Source organism: Chroicocephalus ridibundus, chromosome 18 (assembly GCF_963924245.1).
Source record: "Chroicocephalus ridibundus chromosome 18, bChrRid1.1, whole genome shotgun sequence".
Classification (NCBI taxonomy): Eukaryota; Metazoa; Chordata; class Aves; order Charadriiformes; family Laridae; genus Chroicocephalus; species Chroicocephalus ridibundus.
In genome coordinates, this window is record NC_086301.1 from 1,535,068 (window position 1) to 1,555,758 (window position 20,691).

The 20,691-nt window shown below is 43.1% G+C and overlaps 1 protein-coding gene across 1 annotated transcript in view; it reads left to right on the forward strand.

The window, feature by feature from the left end:
- LOC134525010 (D(2) dopamine receptor) overlaps positions 1-20,154 on the forward strand; it is a 32,812-nt gene extending 12,658 nt beyond the window's left edge. Inside the window, exons 2-8 of the mRNA XM_063355410.1 lie at positions 8,348-8,660; positions 11,661-11,770; positions 12,283-12,419; positions 13,105-13,295; positions 14,165-14,251; positions 14,904-15,240; positions 15,791-20,154. Of these exons, the coding sequence (XP_063211480.1) occupies positions 8,379-8,660; positions 11,661-11,770; positions 12,283-12,419; positions 13,105-13,295; positions 14,165-14,251; positions 14,904-15,240; positions 15,791-15,984 (1,338 nt within the window). The 5' untranslated portion in view covers positions 8,348-8,378 and the 3' untranslated portion in view covers positions 15,985-20,154. The remainder of the gene's footprint in view (positions 1-8,347; positions 8,661-11,660; positions 11,771-12,282; positions 12,420-13,104; positions 13,296-14,164; positions 14,252-14,903; positions 15,241-15,790) is intronic.
- Positions 20,155-20,691: the final 537 nt, after the last annotated feature.

Sequence of the window (20,691 nt, forward strand, 5' to 3'; positions counted from 1 at the left end):
GCTTGCCCTGTACCCACATATTCTTGAAGAGCAATAGGAATCAATGGCTCTACTCCAGCAGCCTGCCAGGCAGGAGTCAAATCTCTCTTCTGAATTACAGGTGGGTAGAGGGAGTGATGGGGTTTTCTGGAAGGAGATTATTGCCAGAGAAAACTATTTATACCTACCATTCAGGAAGGAAAACTAGTCCATCACGATGTAAACTGCCCTTCTACATTTAAGACGACTGTCTGTGCATTTGTCGAGTCTCCTTTGAGGAGGGCTAGCAGTGAGACCACATGCTCTGACAGCTGCTGCCATTTAAGATCCCATGCTAGAAGTCTTGGAAACCTGATTTTAAGGGGAAATGGTTCTGGGCTTTCTAAAATTGTTTGCAAAATATATTCCAAACTTGGGTAATTAAAATGTTTGAAGTTAGATCTTTTCAAAGAAAAGGGCATAATTTAACTACAATTTCAGAGTAAACAGTTATTGTATATTTTTTATTTTTTTCTCATTTTGATGTGAGACGTTTGAACAGGTTTGAAATCCTGATAGATCCTAAAAAGGTCATTTATGAAAAAACCCAAACAAACAGACAAACAAAACCACAAAAAAACCCCAACCCGCTACAACTTTTCCTTGCAAAAGTTATTAGTTTTGACTGTTTAACATATTAGAATGAGAAAACGTTACGACCAGAAAATTCCAAGTAATTTCTGATAAAACCCTATGACAAGCTGTAGGTCTTGAATAAAGAGAAGGCCTTTTTAAAACGGAATCTGCTTTTTGTTAGCAGGAAGACATTCTAAAGCAAGTTAAGTGTGCATTTCTCCACCTCTAGGGAAGATATCACTGAATTCTTCCCTTCCATTAGGACTTGCAAAAAAACCTTGCAAGCCTCTAATTATGGGTGAGATTTCCAAAGGACGTGAAAGCAGGAGGCAGTCAATTCCCAGTGAAATTCAGCCTTAGAACATCCTTCTCCAAATGGTCCAGACTAATGTGTGCGCTGGTTTCCAATAGGGAGGGCAGTAACACACTGTTCCCTTTGTGCTCCTGCTGCCTATAGCACAGCAGTCCTGGGAAACGTTTTGCTCCATCAGCACTGTACCCAGGGATAATGGGCAAGTGTTCTGGGAAAAAGAAAAACATCTTCCCTCTCCTCCCTGCAATGCAATTTCAAACTCAGGCGAAAATTCACGACATCAGGGGGAAAGAGGGATGATTAATGCACTAATACCACATACGGAGAAGTGAGAAGTGATTTCTTGAAGCCAAAAGTTTCAGAGCATCTGCATTAAAACCTGGCGTCAGCCTTACAGTTCTTGGGTTACAAAGCTATTGCAATAAGATCATCCTGCACCAAGTCCCACAGGAAGGAAACTCTCTCTGCATTCCAGAGAGCGAAGCTCAGGCTGCTGTGCTGCTCTTCACCTCTGTCCCTGTGCTGCAGTTAGGGAGGTGATTCACATGACAGAATCAGTGCAGAGTGCTCTGAACAATGCAATTATTGAGAAGTAAAGTGCTGTGAATAGAAAATATTGTGGCATCAATGAGAACGGTTAAAGTCAGTGACTCAAAGGCCTATGTGGCAGGAGTGTATTATATCCAAAACCCATGCTAATAGCACTTCTGAGCACTTACAGGAGGAAGTGCTTAGATTAGGTGCTTTACAACACACTCCAGGGGGACATATGCACGCTTTCTAGTAGGAAGATCCAATTAGGTATTACGCAAGACCAAGTGAAATGCAGAAATGTTTCTGAATCCGAAGTGAGCAATAACTGTGGCCTTGCACTTGTATTTCAAATAACAATGGAAGCTTTTCAGGAGGCTTTTGCAAGGAGCTGATGGGAAGAACTGTTGTATTGGGTAGATACGAAGGTTGCACAGTGCTGAAGATAGAATTCAGCGCCTCCAAAAAAACCCAGCCTTGTCCGGATCTTTGTCTCTAATTTCTGTACCTCTAGGTGCAGAGGTAGCTAAGCCTACTGCTTGTGTAGTCTACTTACTACTAGAGACTGACTTACCACTAAGAAAACGCAAGGAGCGTTGAAAGTTAAGTTTGCCCAGTACTGCCTTCTGAAGAGATACAGTCAGTGCTCAAAACTGCTCCAAATGTAATTACTGCCAGGACCTCATCAGTCATGACTGTCAAATCCCTGCTGTATTTGCATGTACTACTCAGTGCCTGGGAGAGTCGGGTGTATTTAGAGCCACTAAGACTTCACTTATTATGTTCAGTGCATCAGCTGATCCTGGAGTGTCAGATGCCAGTGGCTGGGATTTTTCGTCAGCGTTAGCAGAGGCAGTAGGTACTACGGTCCTCAGGTTGAGATGGAATTTACCATCTTTTCCTAATTCCTGACCTTTCCTTGTGCTTCTCAATGTCTGCAGGCACTGTCCCCTGCGCAGAACTGGATGGGAAGAGATTCTTACTCACTGCTAGCTGTTACACACCTTCCTTGCTCTCCAGCGAGCCATGACGAGGAATTCACAGCACCAATTATAAATTCTGGGTTTACATAAAGAAAATAGTGAAATTACTCCAGAAGCTGCTTTCCTTTGCACAGAGCTCCTGAACAGGGAAACTTCAAACACGCTTTCCCCTTCCCTTTCTCTTCCACCACCTCCCTACTCCCAAAGAATATGTTATTTCCCTTGATGGGAATGCCTCAGTCACATTCTCAGCGGAGCCAAGTAAACAGCATCAAGAAGCATCTTCAGGGCAGAAGGGATGTCAGTTTGACAGCTTTCCTGTGGCCCATTGATTCCAGGATTTCAGAGGAAAATGACAATATTCAGGGAGGCACTGTACTGTGCAAATTTCACTTAGACATTGATTTCTGTGAAACAGAAATGCCTTTGGAGCAAATCTGTCTTTAAACACCTTTCTCACACAGTCCTAGGCTAGACTTTCAGTAACCTGGTGGGTACGTCTGGGTAGCAGCAATTAGAAGGAAACGGGTGATCTGGCAAGAACTGCACGCAAGAAATACCTTGGGAAAGGGAGATAGAGACTGTTCTGAGGCTGCTGTGGAAACGGTGGATCTGCCATCAGAATATTGTCGCTGGCGGCTTTCGCTGTTGTTTTCCTGTTAGGTCTACAGAGAGTTCAGTCAGAGGCATTCTGGGAATCAGGAGTCCCAAGATTAGCAGCCCAGATTAGCTCCAAAGGTCACAGATCTTTACCAAACAGAAACCAGATGCTGCAGTGACATGCATCAAAGGGTCTGCTAGACACTGATGCTAGCTCAGGATCAGGCCTTCGAATATTTTATCCCTGAGGGTGTTTCTAAGCAGAGTAAAAACCTAAAAGTGTGTTACACCTTTGCTATTTCTGAAAGAAAAAAAAAAAAAAAAAAAAAAAGGCATTTGCACTGAATCAGAGTATCTCTAACCTAGCACAGCACTAGGAAGAGCCGAGGGCAGCCCCGGGATACTATTCAAATGCAGGCAAGCTTTAGGTATGAGTTTCCGCTGGAGCCTTTTACCTTCTGCTTTCTGGTGAGCTGTCTGGTACATCCATCTCTGCTTAATACACATTTCATGTTTCAGATCTTGCCAGAAAGACAAACAGTTTTGCTGCTGCCAGTTGTGAACATTACACATTTGCCAGGGAGATGTCATGCTTTTTTGCCACAAGTGTAATTAGATGATCAATCATGAGGAGCCAAGGAGAAATACCGGCATTGCAAACAAACATATTTTTCAGTTTGCTTTCTGAAAAGAAGGGGGAGTTAACTACAAAGGAGAGAAAAGATCTGGCTCTGCATTCACAGCATCTGTCCTGGCTCCCTTTTCCCCGTCATTTCCAGCAGGGAGTAGCAGCCAGACAGCAGATTTCCTCCAGTTGCTGGAAGACAACTGGAACGCATGGGAACCTGTTGAGAGAGGCTGTTTTCCTCTGGATGGCAGACGGCTTCCCAGTTAGGCCATGCTTGACCAGGGGCACTCAAGCAAGTTAACGTAAGGGGGATTAGCAGAGCCTCGGGTGCGGACCGGACCCGACGGCAGGGGAGAGCAGCAGAGATGCTCGGTGCGATGCAGGCATGTTGCTGCACTGCTGGCATCACACACAGGGCTGCAACCTTGCTGCTTTGTCCTGCCCTTGACCTCTCAGTAAATCCGCATCTGGATTAGCTCAGCCACACTAAAAATCTGCGTGGACTCTGTATGGGAATTAAAGTGGCTTTACTGTAGTTAATTCACAAAGGAATTTGTTCCATTTCAGGACTCTACCCACATCTGCATCCAAAGCCTCAGCTAAAACTGAGACTCTGTTCTGCCTTGTTTACAGGGATAGAGAAACTCAACAAGATCCCACAGGTCAGGGCATAGCGAGGTGCTATTTGTACTACTTTTTCTCTGCATTTATGATCCCTTCCCTTTGCCTCCATACGAAAATGCAGGTCCCTGGTCAAACACAGTAAAAATCACTTTATTTTCTAGTCACCTTTTAAAGCAGTTCTTTCTTCTCTACTGAGAAACCGTCAGCAGTAAAATAATAAGTGCTATTAAAGCAGTACTGAAAACTCACAAGACACTCTAATGGCCACCATAATGCTTCCAAGTGATGCCAGTTCTGTGGCTGGAGAAGTTAAGATTATTTTTAGGACTGAAAACTCAAACTCTCAAAAGTTAGGAATTAACAGAGTTGTCCATGTAGTTGTAGTTTTGTACCAGTACCATATGGATATGTACCAGATACAGACTTTAATTGCAAGATCACAAATTACATAGTCTTTTTGTTTCCCTATTTCATGCAAAACATTTGGAACTTCTTTTGTGTTTCATTTTCACAAATTAAAACTTTTTTTTAAATAGAAACACCAAACCCTTTTCATTTTTACAATGTTCAAATGTAATCTTTTAACTTTCCTCATGATGATCAACTGCATGAAAAGACAAAAATTATTGCTGTAAAAGCAGGTCTACTGAAAGAAAAAAAAAAAACCTTGCAGAAGCTGCAGAAGGGAACAGAAGAGGATTTTTGCTCGCTTTATCCAGGGCCTTCTATATCCACCCTAACCCCCATCAAGTAAACGCCCAATAGATGGACATGAGAGATTTGCTGTATATAGTTCTTCCAACTCCACCACTGAGTTGCAATGGCCTGTAAAATGAGCAGGGCTACATTTCCCGTGTACATCCCTCACCCCTGTCTCTAGCTTTTTCCCCGTGAAGCACAATTCTGTTTTGTGAACTGCAGTCAGAGCTCAGAAGGAGCCAGAACAGGACCAAGGGGCTGATCCTGCAGATATCAAATCATTCCACTCCTTTTATTCTTTTAAGATATTTTTCCATGTTCCTGCTTTTTTTTTCCATCCTGCATTTTATGCATGTTTCTGCCTTCTCTAGAGAGTTTTGCATTATCAAAGGGCATCAGGAGAAAAGAAAAAACGGTTGCTGCATTTAGCATTGATTTTCCCCCTTCACTCTGAGTCACATAAGCTAACATTTAATTAATTTCTGACACTTTGACAGTTTCTAAGAAGACATTTGTAGAGCTATCAAGTGCTGCTGATAGCACTGTCAGACAGACACTTTTTGAATTATCAGCTATTAAGGACCCATATGCAACAAATTTCCAAGGATTATTATACAAATTGTTCTTTGAATGAGAAAAGCACACAAAAGCTCAGTGAAACATAAAGAAACCATTGTTCCCGGGTGAATTTGATATTTGCAAATGTTTTGCTATTTTGATCACTTACATGGTTTAATAAATTGAATTCACTTTTTCTTTTATTAAGAAAATTAAATGCCCTGGTTTAGGATGTCTGAGAACATGGCCAGGTTTTCAAATCGCAGTGGTCTTTATGGAGATACAGCTTGAGAAACACGGAATACTTGCTTTTAGGAAGTGCTGAGCAGTGAATGAGGCCCTTTCAAAACCTCTCAAACCAGAAACCTCAAAATCAAAGTAGCCAAAATCTCCAGTTGCTTTTACGCAACTCTTGCCTTTACTCTTTGATCATGGTCTCTGATATGTCACCATTTCTTGATGTAATGACTACTTCAGGCCCAGGTACAGACCTCGATACTTTGCTTTTAAACACACAAGCAATCCTGGCAAGGGGCTGAAATGATCGATGTGGATTATACCATTTCAGAGACCCTCCGCAGCTGTGGGTGCAGTTCGGGTATGACAACTCTGTTTTTGCTGGCCTCACCACACTCATTTACCAGCTGACAAAGCAGCTCCGTTTCAACAAATGGGACAGAGCTGTTTCACCTCACTCAGTGGCACAGCTATGATTTGAAGTTAGCATTTGTCTGCCTCTGCTGTACACCAGAGTCCTGCTGTTATTATCAGACTACTCCACTTGCTCATCCTTGGAGCATCTGGCATTAATGGTTCTGGTGAGCTCAGGGGACCTATCAGCTCACACAGTGAAAATCAGCTCAGTGCTCCCCTCCCCGTGGCCTTTGTGGCTCTCTGAAAGGCAGACTCAGGTGCACGCCAGTCAGATCTGAGCATGTCCAGTTCTGCCTGTACTGCCGGCTCAGTTATGCAGAGAACAGGGATGATCTGCACACTGAGGCAATACTCATATTTTAGTCCCTACTCCTTCAGCAAACACACATTGTGTGGCAATTCTTTCTTTTTTGAAGTGTGTAGAAACTCCAGCAGGACCCAGACATGGTGTGGAAATACCCAGATGATGATGCCAACCGTCACAAGCACCCACTGCACAAATCCTGCCCTGGGAGCTCTTTAGTGAGCCCAACCTAAGCAAGACCGCACAGCCAGGAAAGTCCTTCCAGTATGCCAGAGCCTGAGGCCAAATAAACTACAGTCTCATTGCAAATATAAAATTTGTTTTTCATACGCTGGCACCAGACAAAAACCCCAATACAGACAACCTGCTGACAAGGCCTGCATGATGCAGCTTAACTTTTAGCCAGTTTCTTACAATGTGGACATATGTGCAGTTGGATGCCAATGATCTAGGGGTATGCAGTCCTGATACCACTGCTTTGCATCACCTGTTGCCATAAAATCCATATAACCTCATGGACATTCATGCACCTTCAATAGCCTGCACCATATAGAAATATGACCTAAGAGATATCAGTTCTGCTGTAGTCTATCATCAGAGCAGAAACCATAACCTTCCCTTCACGCACCACATCCCAAGCGTTAGCTTTGTTTATACATCGCCCTTGGTAGAGAGTAGCTTTTTGCTGCCTGCATTTGCAGCTAATAACTCACAAACCTCTATATCCAGACAGCAACAGTTCTTTGGAATATTGTTTCCTCATCTTTGTTCAGTTCACTTTCATTCTTCTTCCTCGTCATCCATAAGAAATGCCTGTGAGCCTGGGACCCGATCCATAGCCAGTGGAAACCAAAGGAAGGCCTCTTGGAGACAGCCCCCTCACCATGTGCCGAAAACGGCCCAGCTACGGAAGCAGAGCACAGAAGCAATCCTGGGAGACAGAAAAAATCCAAAAGACTAAAAGACACTTGCAGTTGCCTTTGCTATGCCTGGATAAAACAAACACAAAAGCCTAAATAGGTTCTAGGACACTCTACAGGAAAAACCATGATTTGTTATAAGCTACCTTTGAACCTGTGCACAGCATGCGGCCATTGGCCAGGGAAGAAGTGATGGTTTGGCATGATGCCACAGATTTCCAAGGAGACCTGTCTTCCCAGTGGCAGGAGCTGCAGAGGCTGGGCTGTGGGATGGCACCCAGTCATGCCCCCACCATGTTCCATGTTCCCCTTTGCATTGCAACCTCACTGAGGGAATGGCGGAAGGCAGGCACAGACCAGCCCTGACTTCAAAACTGCTACTGTCAGCTTTCATTATCATCACAATTGGGTTCATAGGGGTTTTTTTGGTTTGGTTTTTTTTTTATTTCCCTGCTGGAGAAAAAAAAATAAGGAAAAGCAAAGGAAAAAAAAGGGGGAAAAAGGAACACAGCCCAAAGCCCCATGGAGCACATGACAAATAAACAAAGTGAGTGATGGCATATCTGCCCTGAACTATGCCCGCCTAACATGGAGCAGTTAGCAGTTAGGGATTGTCAGGGAACAGACGCAAAAGTCCCGGGCACTCTGGGTGAATCGGCTGCAACACAGAGTAGCCGATATCTTTGACCAGAGAAATCTGGTGGATGAACTGGAAATAGAAACTAACTTCTTGAATCCCTGCCTAGGTATCTGACCATCAGTTCAGCCTCCTGTCTAGGTCTTCATCGCATTTCCAGTCAATCAACCATTTGCACACAGGAAATCAGGGTAGGGGAACAGGCTCCAGAGAATCCCAAGAATGAGCTAGCACATGTGTAATTGTTTTATTGTTATTTTACATGTTGGCCTTTGACTGTCTTTTCAACATCTTTGTGTCAGGGTGGAGCTGGAACCTGGCACTTTTACGTCCATGGATCCCCTAAACCTCTCTTGGTACAACGGTGACATTGGTGACAGGAACTGGAGCAAGCCGCTCAACGAGTCCGATGCAGACCAGAAGCCTCAGTATAACTACTATGCCATGCTGCTCACCCTCCTCATCTTTGTCATCGTTTTTGGCAATGTGCTGGTGTGTATGGCTGTGTCCAGGGAAAAAGCCCTTCAGACTACCACTAATTACCTGATCGTGAGTTTGGCAGTGGCAGATCTCTTGGTAGCAACCCTGGTCATGCCTTGGGTGGTCTATCTGGAGGTAGGTGACCCAGTTTTCTTTTGCAGTACTGAATGTTTCTGGTGAATGGGGATAGAGAGAGAAGGTTTAGCAGCCTGGACATCGGCTATTTCAAGGCCTCCCGAATTTCTCGAAACAAAAGCATTTTTAATTTGCTAACAGTTGGTCGGATTTTTCCAGGAAATCGACATGATAGCAGATGACAAGCTAACTTGAAAATGCACTGTTGTTCAGAGGACTAATTTACTAAATCCAATTGCATTGAAAAGCTGGCCTTTAAATAGAGGGATCAAGAGTGAAAGGACCCCAATTTTGTTTTCAAAACTACATAGGTGAACTGTTCATTCCCAAGCATAAGAATGAGGCTGCAACAACGTCATGGGTGTCACACTAATAAACTCCATCAAAGCGTAATGAAACCCGTATTTCTGAAGGACGACAGGAGGACAGTACTAAGAAGAGCAGGCAATTGTAAAAGCAGGATGTAAATCCAAAGCTTTTATGTCACTATATACAAGAGAAACATAATTGCAGCTGAGCTACTTTTCAAATTGCTGCCGTTAGCATGTCGTTTGGTACAAAAGAGTTCTATACTTCTGCATACAGAGCCATATTTGAGTGGCGCTGTGGTTTGTGAAAGCCAAATACTCCCAAGTCTGCCACCCGTTTACTTGATGGCAAATGACTCTTGCAACAGCATGTAGCCTGAAAGAATGAAATGCATCTCTAAAGGAAAGAATAAGAGAAGCTACGCAGCCCCTCTCCCTTGGGCCCCTTTGCTGGCTTGCCCGTGTTCTTCAGTCAGCTGAGAACTGGCGTGCCGGTGGCAATCACAACCAAGAGAGAATGAATGGTGGTGAGAGAGCATAAGACTGGAACTATACTGAGTGTACAATTAATTTTCAGGCACTTGTTTATGAGAGAAAATGATAAAACAAAGAGGAGAGCAGGGGAAGAAGCCATAATCAATTATACCATTAAGTATTAACGCAAAGCAAAACAAACCCACTGACATGACATAGACTGTCAAGAAACCACAATACTAATTATCACTCTAGTTAATTATCGTTTTCATGGCACTTTAAAAACGTAAAACATTATGCATCTGCTAAAGCTTATTAACATGACCACAGCCCGGTTGCGATTGTAGGCAATGCCTCTTAGACTAGTTATGCTCTTCTATTATATTCCTCTTTTGCGACAACCCATTTTAAGCAGAGGCTTTTGCTCTGAGAAGCTCTTGCTCTCTTAGGCCCAGGTAGGAGAGTCTCTCAGACACTTCTTATTTTAACGTGAAAGAATAAAGCGCAAATCGTGTAAGATACTTTCCCCTGTCTGGGCTCCTGGGTACGTGGAGTTGGTGTGGAACCTCACCTTCCTTAATCTGCCAAGTAGGACAATCAGGCCTTTACATCTGAATTTACTTTTGCCCTTTTCACTCTTATCCACACTCTGCTAAACCTACTGCTAGCTTGAAGCAACAAAAAACATGACAAATACTTGCTGAGAGAGAAGGAGCCATTGGACTGACGTGGATTAGGCACACTGTGGTCCCTCTCTGGGTCTGCAGTCTGAAATCAAAACTGGCCAGAACCCTTTGTTCTGTAAGTATCTTCATTTATTTTTTTTAGGATTTGTGTCACAACCTCGGACAAATAGGAACGTCAAAAGGAAACCCTTTTAAAAAAATCAGCCTTCTTGCAAACAAATCTTCTACCTCCAACTTTCTGAGGTTTCTCCTACATTAATGAAAGCACTAAGAGAAAGAACTGCTGCAGTTCACAGCATCTCCCATAAATTTAAAACTATACGTTCATGAAGCTGATTTTGCAGAAGCTTATAGCTGGCTGGAAACCTTTGCCTTTGGGCAAATTCTCATCAAAGTTACTGATGTAACTGTCTCTTAAGTGCTTTTTTAATCACTGAGTATTCATCTGTCACTCAGGCTTCAATGCAGTCATTCTTTTTTCTTTATGCTGCCTATGGTTATGTATATCAGAGCAGAAATAACTGAAGAATAGATATCTTATTCATTCTATTTTCAAATGCAGTAGGACTCTATTTTTATTAGAGGGAAATATACCTTTTTCATCACATGTCAAATACAGCAGTCCTAATAATTGCTATTAAACTTAATTGGCAAAGTTCAGTTTCAATAGCAAGATATGTGAAGAGAAAAAGGCTATTGGTAACTGGAAGTGTTATCATTAGTTCTTTGTCTTTATTACAACATGTAGCATGTCAAAGACTTTTCACTCTAAATTAAATAAATTTCCTTCACCAAAAAAACAAAAGGAGGAATTTCTACGTTGATTTTTTAAACTGAAAAATGAAGGAAACTCCTGCTTCTCTACTGCTGATCTTTGCTAGCTATAATTGCAAAAGAGTGTCTAATAAAAAGCCGTAAGTACAATTAGAGGTGCTCAGGATATAAATTTAATGTATTTCATAGAATCATAGGGTTGGAAGGGACCTCTGGAGATCATCTAGTCCAACCCCCCATTTCCTTTCTAATACTTCTTTGCAATGCTTCAAGACCTGTTTAAGCTCCTACATAGTTCACTCTGAGGACACTTGCACTCCCTCATGTCATCGGAATATGAGCCCAGGTTTGTGTTTGCTGTTAGGGCTGTCCAACTCAGTACAGAGTAACAGGATGGAATTAGGAAGGACAAAAAAATCCCATCAGCCCTCAGGAAACGCTCTAAGAAATGGTTTGGATGGAGCAGAGTACTTCCTTTGCGGCCATGCCATCGTTTGACACCTTTAGACTAGACAGGAGAAAGCCCTTGAAGGCACTCAATGGCAAACAATCCTACTTGATGCAGCATGTGACTGATTACATATGACCCGATTCCAGCTGGAACTTCTGTAGACAAAATTTGAATCCCGCTTGAACCAGCCGAACTCCAGCTACAAGCAAGCGTCTGTGTCTTTGTGCAAAATCCTCCCTTTAGACCCTCTCATTAGCTGTGCATTCTCAGTGAGTTCTTTTACTGACCTTATACTCTCTCTTTACAGGTGGTCGGGGAGTGGAGGTTTAGTCGGATCCACTGTGATATCTTTGTAACCCTTGATGTTATGATGTGTACTGCCAGTATCCTCAACCTCTGTGCCATCAGCATTGACAGGTGAGGGCTCCATGGCAGCAAGTTGTATCAAACCCACAGCAGCAAGTCGCGGCCATCTTTATATGGTCTAATTTTACCTGTAACACAGAGACTTGAAAATGCTGAGAGCTAGTGGTGTTGACATCTCTTGAAGAGTGATTTAGAGGACCTAAACGAGGTCTGAGCAGGGATTCCATCAGAAGCAGACATAGAAACACTGGTCTCAAGAATGTAAATGGAATTGTCTGTATACGTCCCCATTAGTTCAGTCCTTCTGTTTATATACTTTAATAGCAAAGCGATCATCAGTGGGAAGGCAGCAGCTCAGAGAGTGTGGAAGAAAAATGCTGACCCCAGCCTCGTGCCTTCCAAAACAAGGAATGCAGACCCCTTGGAGATTCGTGAAACCTGACTTGCCCTATATTCTCTTGCTGGACCAGGCTCTCAGACACAGTAACTAGGTGTAATTTCCCACAAAGTTTGTCAGCGCTGGCAGAATAACAATAAACTGTATTTGTATGTTCACACTGCAGGTACACAGCAGTAGCAATGCCAATGCTGTATAATACCCGCTACAGCTCGAAGCGCAGGGTCACAGTCATGATTGCTGTGGTCTGGGTGCTTTCATTTGCCATCTCCTGCCCACTCCTCTTTGGCCTCAACAACACAGGTGAGTTGTGATGCCACCTGCAGCCAGCTATTGGCATCTTTCTGGCTTTAGTGGGTTCCCAGATAGTCTTCTGTTACAAGTCAGGAATAAACATGGGGATCAGGTTTTAGGTGTATTGGGATGTGTCCGTCTCTGTTTCAGGTCTCCTCTCCTAGCGTCATCCCAGACTATTTCTGTCAGCTGCTTCTGGATCCGTTTCATCTCTTGCTGTTCCAGACCAGTGTTTTAGACACATCAGAACTGAGGTTGTGTAGAAGTTTACACAGCACTCATCAATGTTACATTAACATTTGTCCACTACAAAAATCAAAACCTCTCTTACATTAAAACACATGAAAAGGAAAGTCATGGGACAAATAGCTTCACTGAGACAGGCAAGAAAGGAACCGGGAGTTCAGCCATCAGTTGCATAGGAAGACTCGATTGTATACAGCATGGGATTTGCAGGCTTCTAGTTAGAAGGCAAGCAATATCCAGGGTCTTCGGGTCGTATGTGACTCCCTGTGACCCAAGGGGAGTTTGCTGTTCTGGTACCACTTCCAGCTGACGCAGTGGTCCCCCCTAGAACCCAAAGCTCTCACTCTCTGGGTACCTCTGTGCCTTCTGAAAGAGGGAGAGAAGAGGGGGAAGCCAGACCTGGCTCCTAGCAGCAGCGACAACAAGCCTGAAACTTTTTGTCTTCCAGACGAGAATGAGTGCATCATTGCCAATCCTGCCTTTGTCGTGTATTCCTCCATCGTCTCCTTCTACGTTCCCTTCATTGTCACACTGCTGGTGTATGTGCAGATTTACATAGTGCTGCGGAAGCGCAGGAAGCGCGTCAACACCAAGCGCAGCAGCCACGGCCTGGACTCGGACACGCAAGCCCCGCTGAAGGTAACTAGACCTCTGCCTTGCTCTCAGCAGTCTCCGTCCCTTCCCCTTCCTGCTCCGCTTTGTTCCCCAAAGCACGTCCTCCTTTCCCCAAACGGCACTGGCTGGACTAGGTGAAATACTGGATCACAAAGGTGAACGCTGTGTCCTGTGCCATTTTGGAGTCCCAGTCGCACAGTGGATTATCAGGTCACTGGCTGGTGCTTCACAGGCCTCCCTGGGTCTCAGGGGATGTTTCATCAGCAGATCTGCATTAGGAGCTGCTTCATTAACCAGGCTGCATTTCCTTTGGCTCTAAGTTTGGGTTAGTAGCCTGACTACAGGCTATACTATTTTCTGAGTCAGTCCTGCTGTTGTGATGAAGAAGTTCAATGGAAATTGTTTGCGTGGCTGGGGTGCAAACTACATCGCTGGTAATGATACCTCTGCAGTGAAAACAGCCTCTCAGAGCATGAGATATGTGTGTAAGTGGAGTCCAGCTGAGCGTGTTAAGTGCGAGACTGCTTGTCAAAACGCTACTCTCGTGGCACATGCAAAACAAGCAGTAGGAATGTATAGTCCCAGAGGCGCTGCCTCCAAATTGCGTTGCCTCAGAGGCCAGTGCCATGCCGAGCAAAGAAGGCAGCGAGAGAGGGACAGACAGAAACATTAGCAGATCTTTGCGGTTTCCTTCCTTTGGTGAAAAGCATAAGGGATACTTGCCTCCATCACTGCTTCTTCAGAGTAGTTTTCCATCATTCTTAGCACCATAGTCACACTGATTAATTTCTGCTTCCTGCCCTGTGTTTGTATTTCCACGTGCCTCCCTTACCAGCTTCCCTTCCCAATTAATATCTGCTTGTGTAACCTCTGAGCTGGTGCTTGCCCCTTAGGACAAATGCACTCATCCAGAAGACGTCAAGCTCTGCACAGTTATTGTGAAGTCCAATGGGAGTTTCCAAGTTAATAAGCGCAAAGTGGTGAGTGTTACAGAGAAGTCGTAGCTTTTCAGAGCATTTAGCTTTCCCCTTTTCGCCTCTCAGGCCACAAAATGAATTTATGTAGGGTGGGAGAAAAATAAACTAAGAATAAAGGTTACCATTCAATCTTAAAATTTAAATATTCTTCCCATTCCTTAGAGTGAAGCAGGGGGTTTAAGATCATAGAGCTCAAAAAGCCAGACTAAGCTCACCTAAAGATCAGCTGTAAAAGCCATGACATTTTAACATTTTCTGTCTTTGATTTTCTTCTCCTCTCTGTTATTTATTTTAAGTCTTGGACCGCATTGGCTTTGTTGGGTTTTGCTTGTTGATTTCGTTTTTATTTATTTATATTCTGAAAATGAAATAAAATCTACAGGGAGCGGAGACAGTGTCTCTCCCATTTCTTAGCCTCTTTGTGCAATAACGGAGAGTCAATCACTGCAGTTCTGTTGATCCCATCTACCCAAAAGTATTCTTATCTGTAAACACTTTACAGGCCATTCTCCAAGCACCTACCAAAAACGTAGGGAGGGAGAAGAGGGATTGATTGTTCTTCAACATCATCCAGCTTCACTCTGTAAGGAATGTTCGTTGCTCCTCTCTGTATATTTATCTGTCTTTGTGTTGCGGACATTTGATTCTTGTCCAGGAGCCGGAGAGTCACATAGAAGATATGGAAATGGAGATGGTGTCCAGTACCAGTCCCCCTGAGAAAATCACCATCAAACCAGCGGCACCAAGTAACCATCAGTTGATTGTGCCAGTTGCTTCTAATCAGGGCACCAACTCAACCCTGCAGGCCTTGGACAGCCCTGGGAAAATAGAGAAGAATGGACATGCCAAAGAAACACCCTACACAGCCAAGGTCTTTGAGATCCAGTCTATGCCAAATGGCAAGACAAGGACCTCTCTCAAGACTGTGAGCAGGAGGAAACTGTCACAACAGAAGGAAAAGAAAGCCACTCAGATGCTAGCCATTGTACTTGGTGAGAGTGCACATTTGCTTCCTCTTGTGTTTCTGCAGAAAACCAATAGCTAGCCAGGATGAGGGTAGCCAGTCTGAATGTCCAGCGTAGACTATTTTTCCAGACCTCCACAGAAGTAGTTTCTGGATACGTTAGAGGATACGTAGGCAAGTAGGCAGGGTGCTGCCAATAGGAAGGCTACCTCCTTCCCAGCGCTGTACAAAAGGCTCAGAAAGCTGTCCATCTGTGGGGTGCTTGGACTGCCAAAAGACAGCTAGGTGCAGGGGCAAGAGAGCTCATGGGCTTTCTGGAACACAAAAGGCAGCATAGCTCAGAAAGAAACTGGCATCTCTGAAGGCCAGATTTTTTGATGCAACTGTCCTAATTATCCAAAAAGTTCTTTAATACCTGGATACTCAGAATATAGACTATGAGACCTAACAGACAAACAGAAGGCTTATTCCTTAGGGAAACATTTTTCTTTTATGCCAAAACATCCTCACTGTTCTTATAGTCTCAAAATTTGTCCAGCTTTCAGCAATCAAAATCTGTCTCTTTCCTTTTCCCCCAGGTGTTTTCATCATCTGCTGGCTCCCATTCTTCATCACTCACATCCTGAACATGCACTGCGATTGCAACATCCCCCCAGCAATGTACAGCGCCTTTACGTGGCTTGGATATGTCAACAGTGCTGTCAACCCAATTATTTACACCACCTTCAACATTGAATTTCGTAAGGCTTTCATGAAGATCCTCCACTGTTAAAAGTAAAAACAGCAACCGCATTTTTAAGAATGAGAAAAAAGAAACCAATGCCATTCACGCACACAAATGGGCAGCCATGGAGAGGTCTCGAGCTCTTGTATTGGGCATGAGGCCTAAAGTGTTACACCACTGCCATGCCCATGCGCCTCTTGGTGGGGATGTAACGAGGGCCTTCATGTGGGAGGTCCTCTCATCCCTCAAGGTGATCTTTGGATTCTGGGACACCAATCCCAAAGGCACTTTTCAGAGCTACCCTCACACTGTGTTTAAAGCGGAAGCAAAAATCAAGGCATACTCACTTGATTCTTGCCTGTGGCCATCTAACCTTGAGTGCATTAAACACAGACAGAGCCATGTGAAGGTAGCGATAGGTCACTGCCGCTACTGGCTTGCGTGTTACGTCATTGATACAATTCTCACCAAAGACAAGACCATCTTTTCCGCTTTACAATAGGAGCCAGACAGAGCTTGCGGAAACTCCATGCAATAGCTTTGCCTTCACCTCGAGCTGACTTACCCAGTATTAAACTCCTGAAGCCTTGAGAAAAAACTTTAAGAGGTCCCCAAGCGGGCTAAGAAGGTTCTGCCACCTACAGATCCAATCCCTGCAACAATGTGGGCCTACAAGCAACAGGCAAAAGGAAGAAGGGGAGCATAAGTCTCATGTGGGACCAGTACATCAGTGTAAATATGAATAAATGAGTTGAACAGAAGCCCAAGCCAAAAAATAGAAGGAGAGAAACTAAAGAAATTATATGCATGGTACACATTCAGATCAAACAGGACACCAACTGTCATCTATCATCAGCCAGCCCAGCAGCAATTTCTGCCCACCAGCATTTCATCTCCAGTCTCTTACAAGAAGTTAAAAAACTAGGTGAGGAGTGTTAGTGTGGTGAATGTTTCCACGGAAACATGAAGACAGCGTGCCAGGTGAGGCATCTGCAGCCGTGTCCATCTCAGATGTGAACTTGAACAAGTCAGCTAAGTTAGGTCCAGTTCTTCTCACCTCACTTCAGGGTACCATGAAGCCAAGGACCACCTCAGATATGATTTGCCTATGTCTCTCAATAGAGAGAGCGCAGAATAACATCGTGCCTAGTTTAAATTAACAGTAAATGAGATAAAACTGTGTGTTTTAGAAAAAGCCAGAATAAAAGCCCAAGAGAGTCCCTAGCTGGACCCAATCCTGTGTCCGAGTTGGACTGTGGAAAGGTCTGGATGTTTCCAGCATCCCTTACCCTCTGATATCTATTTTTCACGCATTAAAACAATTGAAAACCTATAACAGCATAATTTTACCATGCTGACTCTGGCATTGCCAAATCCACACTGTACTTACTAATTATACTCAGTTCAAAATATATTTTGTAATACCTCTGTAAAGAAACTATAGTAAGATTAATAAAATGACATGGAAATAGGACTGGCTAGAAATTAATGTAGGATCTGGAGAACTAGATGATTACAATAGCCATATGCAGAGGCAGGCTCTGAAGTTCTAGTTACCTGCTGTTTTGTAAAGATGTTAAAATGCAATCTGGAGAGCAATATAATCCCTTTTCTCTCTATGCAGTGTGTGGAATATTCGCATAGTTTCTGCTTCAGGATAGATAAAGACCGCTGCCAAGGGGGGTCTTCTTTATTCTCTGGTTTTCCTAACAATGCTAACAAAGCATTTTCCTGTGGGATGGACTGCACTGGTAGAATGTGCTCCAGCTGTATATCGAGAAGAAATTATGCCAAGCAGCTATAACACATGTTCTCAGTTGTTTTCTGAAACTGAAACAGGACCCCCACCTTGATCCAAAAATTTCCATTCTAAACTTTGCATTCCTGGAAGAAGCCAATAGCCAGTGTTATTAGTATTTAGCCCATGGACTTGTATAACATTTAAACATGGCTCTTCAAGATCTGTTCACAGCTATAAATTTAAATAAAGAGTGATCCTACAGATGCCTAAATGTGTCCCAGCTTAGTGAGGGATTTTAGCATATACTCTCAGCAGAAATAGGTCCTATGTATTAACTGAATAGGAGAGTACATGCTTATCAGAGTGACATTTTATTGACATACATGAACTGGGTGTTACATGTTGCTGTCAGAACAAAGTGTTATGAATATGTAAGATGGGACCAGTCACTCTTCTGTCTTAGCATTGTAATGCATAGCTAGGAAACCTTTATAATTTGAGCTGTAATAGGATTACAGGCAAGGGGAAAAAACACTTCTTACAGAAGCACAGGAAACTTTCCAATCCTTTTTTAATCAGAAAATTGGAAACACTAACTCAAGAGATCTCAGGCACACGTTATCTGTTCTTTGTTTCCCCAATTTTAACTGAGCAAGTTTACTCAGTAATGAGAATCAACTCAGACTGCTATTACTTAAAAGATTCAAAGAATAATGTGAAGTCAGTAGGGGTTTATTGGTGGAAAAATAGTAACAAGCTACTGCTCAATTTTCTAACATATTTACAATCGCAAAGCAGAAAGGTGCCATTTGACTTAGTGAATTAACAGATGGGGAGCTGAATCAAAATAGAAAATAATATGCATATAGACAAAAAAAGCTCTAAAGCATTTGGAAGTTGCCATAGGTGATATTTGCCCTGTACTAAAACCTGGTGTGAGCCCTCAAAATAAGTGGAATGTGAATAATGTCTTAACTTTGTGCCATGATTCTATTTTGTGTTCAGTGTTAACCCAGGACAAAATCATCATCTTCAATACAGTGCACCTTGTTTGAAAATTTTGTTTCTGAATCTAGATGTGGAACATTGTAGCTCAACTCACCTGAGCAACTAGATGAATAACTCTTCCAAAACATCATGGAGGAAGAGAGCTGCTGAAAAAGGGCTTATGTCCTTCATACGTTTGCTAACTTGGACCAAAAAACCCAGGCGTTGTTTCCTAAACATTAAGTATTTTTTGGGAGAAATTACCTGCAGCCCATCGTTCATCCCAATGACATTTTAAGTCACTCATTCCTAATACTCCAAACTCAAAGGTATCTTGTGGGAATATCTGTATCCCCACTACCCTTGGAAAGGTGGTAATGTCATGTCTGTTCATCTCCTCTGCAGCAAGTTTTCATTTCCCATAAAACATCTACTCTTAAGGACAATAAACTAAAGCGCTTTCCACCCATGAATCAAGCCTTCATAACTCTCTTCAAGAGAGGACCAAAATTTATCATCATCTCTGGCTTTACAAAGAATAAACTAACGGCAAGAGCAAGGACAGTCTTTGCAATCTGTTTGTACAGCACCTGGCACAATGACAACTAGCCCGTAGTTGTGATGGAAGGTGTTTGTAGAAACTTCTGAAATTATGAGAAGTCTGTTGCATCATACAGGACTCTGAGGCCTCTTGCTCACAGATCTGAGTCTAGCAAATACAGTCCTCACTGCTACTTCCACTCTGGAAAAAATACTGCTTTCCCAAGGACTTCAGATGGTGGGACATGCTGATGATGGTAAGGGTACTGATATGTTTTTTAAAACACATTGCTGAGAAGATTTCGTTTCTTTGTTCCTGAAGAAGAACTTAAGACCCTTGCTATAGTCCCTATTTTGTGATTCATTATTTGTAACTGAAGCTTTAGTTCTGCTTACTGAGTCTTCCTGTTCCTGCTTTTCTTCCCTGTGATTCACAGCTCGCTGAAGCCCGCGGGGCTCTCTGCACCCCCTGAACAGGTTTTAATTAAGAAGCTAGCGAATTCTGCCTGCACTGTATTTGGCGCTTGCCTGCTTGCTCCCACTACAGTCATGATACTGTTTATCTTCCTGATTGAAGAGTAAACTAATTACAGTAGGTCTAACCAGCTTATTAAATCCTGCTGAAATAAAAAGGAAAACAGAAAAAAAAGCCACTACCTCTGTGGTGAAAATCTCCAGTGAAAACATGACTCCCTCAAGAGTTAAGAATGTATAATACCCATCACAAGTACATGTGACACCAACAAATGTCTTCATGCAGCACTGTAATTAAATAGAGACTTGCACAAGCTACCCTGATGTTATATGCTTATTTCGTTCTTTTTACCAGAAGCAGCAAACACTGGTGTTTAGCTGTAAGGCGTCAGACTCTAGGGACCTAGGTTATGCTATACATAGTGCACCTAACAGGAAAAGATGGCCTTCAGATGAGATCTTGCATTTTTTCTGACTTGCTTTTCAGATTAGTTGCATTTTTTCTTTCTCTCCCTTATCCCAGACTATCCTTAAGAATTCTAGCTTTTGTCTAGACTGAAGCTAGGTGAATCAGACATGGGAAAGAAGGGGTGCAGAAAGACACAGGCAGAAAATAAACTGTTCTTAAATGTATCCGTCTCTCTTCTCTTCTAGACAGAAGCAGACTGGGGAGGATTTGGAGGAGGAAGGGATGAAAAACAGATAAGTACCTAGCAAAGAGCAGTCATGCTGGTACTCTGGCATCGCAACTGCTTCCTGTATTTACTTTTTGGCCATACTCATTCACATCTGGTCCATAGCAGTGCAGGTTCAAGACAAGGATCGAAAGCCACTGCTCTCACTGGGACACCGTTTGTCTACCTGAGCTGTAACAGTTGAGGGAAACAAATACATAGGAGTGAAACATAAGCACCAACCTGCATGAGTTTGGTTGGCAACAATAAACAGTTGTGTGGAATCTACAAACTCGCGATCTCTCTGCATGGAGAAAATAAATAGAAGCTGTTCAGACC